The sequence below is a fragment of the Echeneis naucrates genome, chromosome 1 (genome assembly GCF_900963305.1).
Source record: "Echeneis naucrates chromosome 1, fEcheNa1.1, whole genome shotgun sequence".
In the NCBI taxonomy this organism is placed as follows: domain Eukaryota; kingdom Metazoa; phylum Chordata; class Actinopteri; order Carangiformes; family Echeneidae; genus Echeneis; species Echeneis naucrates.
The window spans coordinates 15467098-15480516 of NC_042511.1; the positions used below are offsets into that span (position 1 = coordinate 15467098).

The following is a 13419-nucleotide window of genomic DNA, read 5'->3' on the forward strand; positions in this document are numbered from 1 at the left end:
TGCTCAAGTATTTAGCAGCAAAAGCATCTGATATTTCCTTTGGTGAAGAATAAATACTAACCAATGAGCAGAAGACTTAACATAGGCACATTTGCCTATTTGCAAATAGTATAAATGGCTATCATGACATATTGAGGACAAAACAACAATTGGACAAAACAAATTAATTTATTATTTTCAAACCCAGAGGCAATTTGTGGTTACAGCATTGGCAGATTGCCATTGTGCATTTTAAACACACCGTACACTGCCACAACCAATATCAATGCTTCACTAAAACTACAGTACTTCTAAGAATGCATTAATACATCTGCTACTACTACTACTACTACTACTACTTCTACGTCTGAAGCACAAAATAAAAACAATACATTAACATAAAACACATTTGCACCTGTAGCACCATTCGTTGAATTATACTGTAGATGAGGAGAATAATTTAAATTTAAATGGGCCACTGCATTCTTCACAGGCTTGCGTTTCCATGTACCTCTCTTTGGAAGAGGGCCACTTCATACAGGACCAGTAAAGCTGGTCACTTGTGCAAGGATTTGTGCCTAAATCAAAAATCCATCTAGCATCATAACAGAGGCTAAACCCATTTTTTGTGATTGCCTGCTTCTTGGTTAGATTTAGGGGAATTATTGCACTGTTCTATAAAAAAAAAAAAAAAAAATGGAAAAAAAGAAAAGTTCACATGTAGATGGAAAAAGAGTCTTTAACTTAGAAGGGAACAGGGAATAGTAGGTGGTGTATCCAGCAACAACGCCTGCGGTGTCAACCATCTGGTCACAGGCAACGCTCGCTTCCCTCATCTCCCTCAGGCTGGATGGCAGAGGAGAGAACAAAAGTTAGAAGTTCGAAAAGATAGTTGTCACTTTATAGTGGGTTTAATATTGTAGCTCTGAATTATATCTTTTTAATGAATTGCAGCAACAGTCAAGGCAAATGCAAGGCAATGCGCTATAGTCAGTTTTGGCCAGTTAGACTATACCTTTAGTAGACTTTTCTGGCTGCAGAGGGCTGAGAGCTCTTGCTGGGGCTGCTCTTCTTCTCCTCAGGAGAACAGCAGCCAGGTCTCTCTTCATAACCGTGGGAGAAGCTGGGTTGACAAATCAAAAAAGTAAGACTCTCTTCAGAGTTTTGTTTTCAAGTAATATGACTTGCAAGTAATTGTAAAACCATGCCAACATTTACTTACCCTCAGTGCTGGCTGACTCTGACGAAGATGAGGATGAAGAAGAGGAGGAAGAGTCAGAGGCAGAGTCGGATGCTGAGGAGTCAGAGGCAGAATTGGACTCAGAGGACTCGGAGGAAGAGGATTCAGATGACTGAGAGGCCTCGGTGGACTCAGATGAGGAGGACTCGGATGAGGAGGATGAGGAGGCTGAATCAGAGGCTGATGAGTTAGAGTCAGATGCTGAAGAGTCAGAGGAAGAGTTGGAATCAGAATCAGAGGAGGAGGAAGAGTCTGAAGCAGAGGATGAGGTGGATGAACCAGCTGTAGGATCTGTAACTACAGAATCTTCGACTGCGAGGTCAGCCACATCAGCAGATGTGTCGCCAGCAGGGTCCACAACCACCTCTGGTTCCACAGCTGATGATCACAGATAAAAATTTTTGTGTAAGAAAAAATACTTTTGGTACAGTGAGCAATGATGATGATGAATTTGAGTTTGTCCTTACCTCCCATGGACCAGCACACTGACAGAAGGGCACAGATGGAGAGGAGGGTCAGAGTCTTCATGGTGCTTTGGAGTTAGTTTCTTGCTGTAGACAAGTTGCTTTCTTGTTCTTCTTTGCTTCCCTTCGAAGGCTTGCACTGTCTTTTCCCCGCATTCAAGGTCAATATATACTGCTGTCCACCTCTTGGGACCAGACCAGACCCACACGACGACATAAGTCTCTGATTGGATAGGGAGTCAGATGTCAACGTTTCCGCTTCCTCTGTCATGAAACACCCACACAGCCTCTGGCACTGAGTCCAAAAACTCATTCACCCACACAGAAACTTGCATCACCACAGCCATTCCTGGTATTTGTTTTTATTTACAGTGCATAGTTGTGTATGTAATCCTATATGTGCCGCATGTAAAACATCACGGCACATTAAAGCCAGACAAACAAGGTAACAGGAGGAGAGCAGGATGCACCGCGAAAAGACTGCATGGACGACCACATAGAAAAGACTCATCGGAAATATTTCACATTTAATTTTCAATCCCTTACATGACCTGTAGCTAAATATCAAATTAAATTACTAAACTGCCAACTTTAAATTGTTTACATTATTTATTTTATTCTTTTTTTTTTTTTTCAAAATAAATTCAGTTATTTCTCTTTCACTCGAACCCCTGAAGGTTGAAAACCAGCGGTGATACATATCCTCAGTATGGGATTGGTTTGTAATCAGGGAGACCCACGTCTTGGTTGCCATTGCTGTTATGTTGCTTTGCTTCATGCCCCAGATGCGATCTCCCACCCCCACAAACCCCAAACTATAGCCTGAGCCAACCACAAGCTACTAATCGAGTGACACGGAACGGCAGTGAGCCTCATTATGTGACAGAGCTTAATTAGAGCGTTGAGGAGTCCCACCAAAACCACAGTCAGTCACTATTTATGGATCCATCTTGGTCCAGGTCCTGGCCAGGGCCGAGCACAGCCACAGTTTACCGATGGCAGTAAAGTTACCAAATGCACAGCTTTACTCGATGTATTTCAGCATATATAGATCTAAACACAGGAAACCCCCTACGGGCTGGATGCACAGCATTCTGCATGCGGGTTTGGATGCAGAGACCTTTTTGAGTGACATGATTCAAATGTGGCTTCAGCTGTGGGTTTTGATAAAAAAAAAAAAAAAAATTCACAACCTGGATCTAAACCATATTGCAATTTAAATACCATTTAGATAACCAAACATTTATGCTCACATATCGCTTGCCGTATATATCTATATATATATATTTATATATACGTCTCAGAGGGGCCACAAACTGCTCCATTTATCATGGAGTGAGAAAAGCAGCGCTGCTGTAAAGTGACCTTGTTGTTTGTCCTTTGTGTTCCTTGAAGTCTAGCGTTATTCCTGGTTTAGGGATTTGTCTTGGACCGTGTGCTGTGTAATTTCAATGTCTGGTCTAGTGTCCATTTTTGTGGATCCATTGTAGTGCGTGGGGGACACTACTGGAGAAAAAACTATTTTGACCACAAGGTCTCCGGTTAGGCAGGAAACACAGAGTCTTGGCCATTTCTGCTTCAGGTCAGTAATTTTATTGTTGCCGTATCTTGGCACCGAAATCATTTCATCAAGGCAACAAGAAGTGCTCACTTTTTATTATTGTTTGGGTTCAGACAACAACCTGTCTGTGCAGCCAACACTAGGAAAGTTGAATTTATGGCATTTTATCAGTGCAGCATAAATTAGTTGCAAAAGTTTTGTTTTTAATCAAGCTGTACACTCCTGAGATGAAGATTTTAATCTTTAATACTATGATGAAGTATTTTCTGTCGCAGGAGCACCATTTGCAGTAACAAATGCTGCTTGCTTTTCATTTTCAATCACAGAATTTTCTCTTTTTCTTTGATCATTTTCGAAATAAACAGGGAATGTTCATAGAGACAGACATAAAGGCATGTACCTTGTCTTAGTTTACACACCTCTGGGCCTCTGAAAAAGGCTCCCATCAAGCACTGGACCCCGCAGCAATTCACAGATATTCTACATAAAGCGTCGATAACAGTGGATTTACATTTCACCAAGCTATATCAAGTGTATCACAAATTCAACGAAACTTTTAAATAGTGAACAATTGAAGCCATTTTTAGATATTAAACAATAGAAGCAATTCATTGTGAATGTCCTTTTCATGTCCCAGCCAGCTTTTCTCCTCTTGCATGATGTGCATTATATAATTGCAACAAACAACCACCGTGACCGGTTGCTGACATGCAGTCAGATTTTTTTTTTTTTTTTTTTTAAACTGTTACCTCACTGTGCGTGTGGAAGCTCACAACTCAGACACAGACAGGTTTCCGCCTCGTGTAAAAGGTAAATTCCAACTTGGAAACATGGTTATTCGTATTTGGAAACAGAGCAGCGTAAGGTGCCAAGGATAGATTGCATGTGAGGTGACCTGATACAGCAACAATTAGTTGCGGAAATGCTTTGTGTATGATATAATGTCTGTCCCTCTGCGCTTTGCAGACGGACACAAGATAAAGCAATGGTTGTACCAGATTTATATCTCCTGCAGGACTCACTGGCAGCACTGAGAAGGGGGAAAAAAAATTAAAAGTAGAATTTTGAAATCTGTTGATCAGTGTGCTACACAATGGGTTGTGTATTTCACTATTTATTTTTTCAAAACGCTTAAAGATGACCTTGACACATTGAATCAGTTTCAAAACCTCCAAACATCCAATTGTAGCTTTATTGCTTTAGCTCAACGAGATTTGGACTCTCCAGCAGGTTAACTGAAACTGAGTATTTATGTTTAGTGTGCACAGAACATGAAGGTGAGTATCCCCTCACATGTCACACGGTAGAAGAAAAACCATTGTGGCCTCATACCATCAACCAGCGCTTGAAAATTGAACACAAAATGAGAGCAGGGGTTACAGAGATCAAGCGTAAATGATTAGCCACCATTGGTAACCAGATCAGACTGGAGCTCAGGAAGAGGACTTAGATGTTGGTAAATCTTGCGAAGAAAATCCTGTGGTCAGGTTATCTGTTCGGAAAGCCGCTTGAACAGACTTTGGGTAAACACGCTGAAATGGTGATGACTATAGTAAAAATGTGCATCGGCTTCTGTTACCTGAAACCAGAACTGCTCTCGGTTGTTTTCGTTTTTTCAAATATGCAATGTTAAACTGTCGGGGAATGCTTCCTGTAAACAACACAATGAACCTATTAAATTTTTTTACTGAAGTTGTTTGGTCCATTTAGCCTCTCTATTGAAAGCAGAATGAATTGATAGTCTTTTTAAAGCAAGGGAAATCATTATCACAGTCCAGACTCTTTTGCACGGGAAAACAAGTAGCGGTACATGTTGTTTGTCACTCTCTGATGGAGCGGCGACCACCATGTGCCCCGCCCTCAGGGCACTGAAATTTCAAATCAAATGCCAGGACTTGACTTAAATATGTGATAAAGGGGCACCAACTTGTAATTTGCCCCTTTATGGTAGAAAATAATTGAAAAAAAAAAACAAAAACAAAAAACACCCGGCCATGTCTGCCACCCTTTGACCCCCGTTAGCCCTTTATATAACTGTCTCATCCACCAACTGTTCCAGTTGCAGTTATAAACAAACTCAGATCTCCAGATACACGTAGTATATATTTCCGTCTGGTCCACCTGCCAGGCTTTCCCAATTCCGCCGGATGTATCCGCCTGGCAGTACAACACCACTAATTATACGAATCCCAGTCTGGGCCTTGAAATTCCCATATTGCCATGGACAGGCCCAGACTTCTTCATTCTTGATGTATACAGCCCATCTGTTGTTCTTTTATAGAGCTTTTATATCTATATTTATAACGCTCAATACCAATATGTCCTGACGTTAAATCACTTCCATTTGAGTTTGAATTAGATGCTCTGCTTTTTAGCAGTGTGTGGTTTGTGCCTCTGTGGTCCTTACAGTGAACATTCTTCACTGGGGATTTCTGTGTTAGTTTATGCTGCGCGGACGATGTTTTCCACTTTATTTCCAGGTTTTTCTATGTACGATGAACCATATGAGAAAGTACCACTAACTGCTGTGTCTGAACTGCCTCGATTCAGATCTTCCAAGTCTGCCCTCCGTCAGTCTCTCTGAGGTCGGTGTGTTGTGGTTCTGACAATAACATTATCGGAGAGACTAACAAACCGCGCCAGATCACTGTGAGTTGCGGCCAGCGACCTGTGGCTGGCTGACCAAACCGCAGACGGGCTCACACTCGTGTAAACAGACAAAGCATAACATACAGGCGTAAATTAGAGAGATCATATAATAGACACACGCACACGTGCACGTTCAATTTGTGTGGAAAATCCCTCTATCGCCTCTCTGACCTTCCTCTACCTGCCACCTCATTTCCTGTGTGGGCGGAGCCCAAGAGGTGATAAAGTCAGACAGCTCACCTGACTCTCCCTGCTGGGAGAACAAAGGAGCTGGCTGACCATGTGGTGTTTTCGTCCTCCAGTGTTTCAGCTGTGTATCTGATATGTGAGTTCCTTTGACTTAAATGCGTAGACTTGATATAGTTATTGTAATGGTTACCTTTCATCAGTGGTTTGTTTATTTATCCATTCATTTCTTGATTCACGGGTTTTTACCGTCATTGTTTGAATGTGTATGAACCATGTTGGATAATGAATCACTCAGTTTACCATTTGATGTTTAGTTTAATATCTCTGTCATCATTTATATTCTGTTACCAGATTAACCAGCTCTCCTTATTAGAATAAATATATGAACTGGAACTCCTGCCTGTGCTCAATTAGCAATGTTCTTCAATTTGCATATTTATTTTCATTTTGCCTGAGAAGAAGAAACTGCAGGACAAAGTGAAGATAACACAGCCACTCACAGCAAGAACAAACCAGACGTTTTCCTTTTAGTTTTTTAATTCATGCATAAAAATTTGTTTTATCCTAGAGCTCTGTCTTGGCTTCTGCTCCAGCCTGCTTCACCTCCTACAAAAAACAAAGACGTGGTGAGTGAAATACAAGAGACAGTAAGAGTTCAGGAAATTGAGCAAACTTTTATGAAAACTGTGATGTTTATTGATTTAGTATTTAGAAATAAATACCGAAGTAAACAAGTACTTTGCTGAATAAAATATATATTTTCTTTCATGCATTTAATTTTTAAAAGTTAATGTAGAGGGGGCACAGCAACAAGAAGGTTACGGGTTTGGTTCCCGGCCTAAGGTCTTTCTGTGTGGAGTTTGCATGTTCTCCCCGTGCCTGCGTGGGTTTCCTCCGGGTACTCCGGTTTCCTCTCACCGTCCAAAGACATCATGTTTGGGTTAACTGGTGACACTAAATTGTCTGTAGGTCTGAGTGTGAATGGTTGTCGGTCTCTGCCTGTCTCTGTGTGTTGGCCCTGTGATGTACTGCCGACCTGTTCAGGGTGTACCCCGCCCTCACCCAGTGTGAGCTGGGATTGGCTCCAGCACCCCCACAACTCAGAAACGGATAAGCAGTTGAAGATGAATGAAGTTAAAGTAAAAAGCAACAGGAGAGAAAAAATAAACATTTGAGAACTTCCTGGAACTTTGAGAGGTAGAGGCAAAAAAAGTGAAAAATCAAATCTGTATTGTAGTTTTTTTTATGGCTGGTGATCCTGCAGAGTTCAGTTAAGCGTGTGGAAGCAGGGATGAAAAGAAGAGAAAATGAAAAATAAAAAAAAACTAAGCAATACAATCATATGAATGTTTCCATAGTTATCTTGAACACAATCAAATATGTATCCTGACTTACCTTGTTCATTCTTTTCTTTCCATTGAGAATATAAATACACCCAAGTGCTATACGTGAAAATATGAAGATGCTTTCTATTAAACTACTTTATACTTTATATCCACTTCAAATATTTATACTAAATAACCACTACAGCAATTACACAATAATACAATTATTTATTTCCAGATAATTGTTATTAGGGCTGATATTGAGGACATTTGTATAGTATTTAGTATATGCATATGAAAATATACTATATATGGCCAAATTATCCAACCATAACCAGGTACAACAGTAAAAGGTTGCTTATTTGGATTTGCACATATTAGTAATAATACCCTGATAAAAATGTTATGATAAAGGCCAGGTCATTCTGCTGTCCAATGAATACTTTTATGACTAGTAGGCCTTTATATTGAGAATTTGTGTTTCTACAGTATTAAGAGCTACATTTTCTGAAACTGGAGATCAAACATTAGATATTTGTCAACATGGTGTAATCTGAACAGAGTCTTTTAGAACCTCTGTGATGTTCTGACACTGAAGGGCTTCAGGCGCTGCGTGCACCCAGCTGGAGCTCTGTGTGGTGTCACAGAGCAAATTAGTGGACACAGTGAGGTTTCCTGTGTTACATGCTGCATATTTACTCTGCAGTGACACATGCTTTTCGTCCTTCCATGCAGTACTGCTGTTAGCATTTTCATCTCGGTTGGTTTCTTGAGCAGAGTGTTTCCATTTCATTTCAACTGCACATCGGTCCTCATCTCTAAATTGTACTGCTGACCTTAAATCAGTAAACTAAGCTATTATTTTTGTTTGAAGTCAGTCTAGATTTTACGGGAGCAAACTGTGTACATGCTGTTGTTGTAGCTATGTCAGGTTAAATACATGTAATCCGGAGAATGATAATGATAAAGGTTGTTCACCTTCAGCTCTCCTTGTAGGAAGGACTGGCAAAATTCCCGTACTCTTTCAGTGGAAATCTCTCCGGCAGGCATGAGCCACTTCATGTCAGAGTCTCCATCATAGATGCCAACTCGTGGGAGGTCCTGAGACTTGATGCCAAAGTAGCCAAGTGATCGAGAGTTGGACTTCACTGCTCCATTAATCAGCACAAACAAGAACTGGAACGCAGATTGATTTTGACTTAATGACTTCATTTAAATTATTATGGGTTAAATCAAATGGCCACAGATGCTTGGTTGTATTTATTAAGACGTTTTTAAGACCGAAGACCATAATTTAGACCCTCTTTCATGGTTTTGCTGTTGCTTTAGTAAAAACCTTGGACATTTGTAGCCTGATAAATTGCATCATAAACTTACTTTACTTTTTTCTTATAGATTGATTGTACAATGTGAATTCTTCCAACCTACGTAACACACAAATTAATTTTCTACCTTGCCTGTGAACTCCGGGGCCAGAGCTCTCAATTTCTCCTTGAGCTCAGTAAATTCTTTACTCCCCCTGTTGGCAAAGAGCAGGAGGTGTAACTTCACCTCTGAACTGAACAGGCCCACTGCTGTCTGAAGAAAAACAGAACAGACAACAGAAAAAGAGCGAGTTCGCAGATGAATGGAAGAATAACGTTTCCACTTGCCATATTCAGCTTGTGAGGAGCCTGTAACAATATAATGCAGGATGCTTTCTTGGAGTATTGTGTTGTGTGTGAATGCAGCTCTGGCATTAAACCGACTCAAACGTCACGTTTCCAGGACATTTATGCTTGTACTTGTATTTTGTGGGGTACAGGGGAAGTAACTTTCGAAACACGCAGACAGCAGAGAGGGCAACATGAAGTAGGCCTACCACTTGGTTGTATTCTGTGATGTATCGGATCTCGTTGGTAGTGATGAAGTTCACAAGACCGTCAATTTCTAACTTCTTGGCCTCGGCAAGAACGAGATTCTCCCGGTGGTTATCGGCCTGCATCATATGATGCAAATCAGCGGCACCATTATCATCAATAAAACTGACAGCAGCATCATGTTTATGATTTTAAAAATACATCATGACTAAGAACAACAGAGCCCAATACCTTTCTGAAGAGGGCGATGGTGTCTGAGGACAAACTGTAATCAGCCCAGACCTCTTTCACAGTGCAAATGGCTGCAGGGACTGAGTCAATACGCTTCGCAGTTGCAACCAGCTGCTTATAGCCGTGACTGTCCTCTCCCTGAAATAGCAGTGAAAGAGAGTTAAAGGGTCAGCTTATTCAACTCATCCTATCAGACACTTAGTCTTTAACACTTTTCATTTTTCATTTTGTGTGATTTTTCTGTTAATTACAAACGACTCTAGTATTGAGGATCACTTCTTCTATTAAACGGTAACACATATATATATATATATATATATATATATATATATATATAAAATGCCATGGAGCATCCATAGAGCCTCTACTCCATGGCATTTTACAGGGACATTTCTTGCTGTTATACTTAAAATCACAACTCTGGGATATTATCTGATTTAATTCTTCAACATAAGTACCAAGCAGAAAAAAAAAGTAGTCAGCTCCACGTCACTGTAGTAATAATAGTGTTTGTGTGTTCAAGCATCAGTTATCATAAACCATGAAAATATAAAAAACATTCTGCTGCATGGTGAGTAATTTTGATTTTGTAACTAAATATTTGCGCTTGTACAATATAAATTTGTGTTTTTACATTATAATATATACCCTTACCAAAGAAATATCTTTTAACTCAAGTAAATCATTTCCTCGCCATGACTGAATATTGATTTATTATTACAATGTATTCTTCCATTTTAATAAATGAAATTCAAAACTATGCATTTGAAAAGCTTTGTTCTTATTCATCACACCTTACTTTAGGGTTAGATTAGGGCTGAGAATGAGAAGGCATTTAATCGATAATTTTTAGTTCAATTCAATCTCAAACTTTTTCTCAAAAACAAATTCTCTTAAAAAATGTGAATTTGAAAAGAAGTGCAGGTGGTAGAGAGAGTGATGGAGAAACAAAGAAACTGGGAAGGGAGACGGGGTGAATCATGTCTATTTCTGAGACAGTGTTGCATGAGCTCTGGCAGGCCATTTCATCATTCTGCAGCCTGTAATAAATGTTCGTTCCCAGTGAGTCATCGCACCAATATTTTGGTCTCGTTATGCCTTCAGTGCTATGGTCCAATATGCCATCCACTTCTATTCACCCTCTCGCTCTTCCGCTCTCCTCTCGTGAACCTCTTCCCTGCTTTGGCTTTGCACTTGTTTATGAGAGGGTCAAAAGAATCCAATCCCGCAAGAGTTCAGATATGTATTTGTTTCTTGTCAAGTGGACCGCCATCTTCCCACGCGCACTGACTCTGGCCAAAGGGCTCGCCTCTGTGGGACAGCCAGCCACCCTCTGTCCTCACAGCACCACTACTGCCAAAGGTGTGGCTACAGGAAATATATCCTTCTAAGAAATCTATTTGTGACAGCCACATCAGCATGACCAGGGTGCAAACAAATGCAGTATTTCTGGAGCGCTCACAACCTCATTCTCAGATAATAGTTCTGATCATGTCTGTTAGCAAAGTAAACTGAGCCATGAAAGCAGTGCCTGTGGCCTTGATGAAGAGATGCTTTTTTTTTTTTTTTGTCAAGATGCAATTTTCGTGTCTGACCTCCAGAAATCCGATGACCACCACTTCAGCCGAGTTGATGAAGGCCTCAATAGCTTTGGTGTCATTCAGCCTTGGAAGAGCACTGCCTGAGAGGGATTGACACGACACACCAACATGGTTCAACACAATTTGCACCTCACAGACCAAAAATAAACATCTGCAGTCATGCTAGCACTGTGAGACACGATTGTGTTACCAAGATCCAAAGTTTGGGATTTGTGAAACTCAGTTTTTCAACAAAGTTTGGTTTGAATAACAGTACTGATGTACCCCTTTGTTGTATGTTCTAAATCCTGCATGCTGACATTAAGCCATCAGCGCAATACACAATTTAGTCATTTTGTCATCAATCAAATGATTTGTTTAGATCTGATAAGAGTGGATGAGAAGTTGAAAAACAATCATTTTGGGAATTTGTGCACCAAATAAAAATGTAACAAATAAATTATGGTTGTTCATTAATATTCACAACTACTAGTGGCATGGTGAAGCGAGACCAGGCGTGCCTGCAAAGATGTTACACTAAAGCATCAATCTACCAAGCAATTTCTCCTCCCGGAGGCATGGCAACATGGCACAAGAAAATTGAGATTATGATTGATTGTTCGCATTGAAAGCAGCGAGAGGAACCAGTGGGCAAAACCCCAAAACGCAAAAACAGGACAGCAAACTATACTGAAATGAATTTACCTTTCTCTGTGGCGGTGACAGAAGACACCAGGAAGGCAAGAAACACAGAGGACAGCATGTTTTGAGTGATTCGACGGACACGCAGGCAGCTAAAAACAAGAGCAATCAAAGAGAGCCCAGCAGGCTTTGTAGCCTCGTGGAAGGTGCCTGCAGCTACTGCAACTTTCCTCGGATGTGATTGGAGGCTTTGTGGGAACCGGCAAGCTGTTCTTGATAAGGTGGGATGCTGGGACGTAGGGCTACGTGTCACTGCAGGACAGGGGACAGGTGTGTGTGTGTGTATGTCTGCCCCATACGGACAGTAAAGATACCTTGAGGCCAGCTGATCTTTGCTTCTCTAAAACACAGCATGTTTTTCCTGATGTGATGCTACTGATGTGTCTCAAGGAGCGCGTCCTCTTGTAAACTTCGCTCTCAAACTGTGCTGCGGTCACGCACGTGTGCTGTGAGTGGGAGTGTTTGACGCGGAAGGACTCGTTCGTTGTCTGAATGCTGGTTGGAAACGGGCATTGAGGAGGCTCTGGAGAGCAGTGAGGGAGCAGAGATTAACTGGGCTGCATTTTGGTGCATCCGCCACACGAGGGACACGGCTCCTTCGCTATCCATTCACCACGATGCCGTCAAGCAGTGAAACTTAAACCGACATTTGAAAAATGCTTGGTGCTCAGAAGTTAGTATTTGGCGAAATATTTTTTCACGTGTTGACATTGTGATGGCATAGCATTGGAATTAAAAGCCACATTTAGCTTTTTTTCCCTACAGCAAAGTGGTTAAAGCAGGGGTCACCAACCCTCGACTCCTCCATCCGGCTGCCGTGGCGCCCTTTGGCCTGGAGGAGAATAATGTGGATAAGTAACGGCTAATGAATTTCAGTGCTTTTTAATCTATTTAGCTATTTTCAATGTAATACTCATGACTCCGGAGATTTAGGTGATCTTGTGACTTTTTTATATATGAACATTTTATTGATCAGAATATGCGTCACACCCTGTACGTGTCACCTGTTGCCGACGGGCTGGGGGCTATTGAGCTCTCGACCCCTGGTAAGCTAACCATGGATGCATCCGAAAATAGAACCTTGTTCTTATATACATAGTTAAAGTGGAATGAAAGGACAGCTGTAAAAGTAGGTTTTGTGGCTGTAGGTGGGATTATTTGGTGGGATTCGCACCCAAAATGCTCTTTTAATGCTGAAGGTTGCATAATACCTCTGAACTGTAAAATTGAACAGAACAGAAAAAGGGAACACAAACTGCAGCTCTTTAATGTTTTTTGCCTCTGAACAACAAAAAAAGGAAACTATAGTGAAACTGAGCCAGATTTTCGCTGATTCGACACGTTTGACTGGAAACTGAAACTAAAGGACGCGTGTGCGAAGCAGTGAAAGGTCTGACCTTACTCACAAGGCTGGCGTGGTGATGTATGTTCACAGGGAGCTTAAGTTTGAATTAGAGCAACGCTAACGTCACAGACCTCTGTGGAAAACACACAAAGACATCACAGGGGTGAGTTTGCAGCTCTGAGGTGAAGACCACTTACACTAAAACTATTAAAATAGGCCTATTCTGCTCTTGTAATCACTAAAAGGTCACAGCCAACAAATTACTGCAAGATGATACATTGTGTACAAGGCATCA

General features: G+C 41.0%; 2 protein-coding genes across 2 annotated transcripts; both read right to left on the reverse strand.

Annotated features, from left to right (window-relative positions):
- Positions 1–691: 691 nt before the first annotated feature.
- LOC115048642 (osteocalcin 2-like) lies at positions 692–1817 on the reverse strand. The gene is made up of 4 exons (XM_029510294.1): positions 1687–1817; positions 1202–1597; positions 995–1102; positions 692–825 (listed from the first exon to the last, which is right to left on the reverse strand). Exons 1-4 carry the CDS (start codon positions 1745–1747, stop codon positions 821–823), a joined length of 570 nt encoding a protein of 189 aa, XP_029366154.1. The 5' UTR covers positions 1748–1817; the 3' UTR covers positions 692–820.
- Positions 1818–6646: 4829 nt separating this feature from the next.
- Positions 6647–11840, reverse strand: erp27 (endoplasmic reticulum protein 27). Its single transcript, XM_029510844.1, has 7 exons — positions 11783–11840; positions 11093–11178; positions 9498–9635; positions 9269–9385; positions 8860–8985; positions 8386–8583; positions 6647–6688 (listed from the first exon to the last, which is right to left on the reverse strand). The coding sequence occupies exons 1-7, from the start codon at positions 11838–11840 to the stop codon at positions 6647–6649; spliced, it is 765 nt and encodes a 254-aa protein (XP_029366704.1).
- Positions 11841–13419: the final 1579 nt, after the last annotated feature.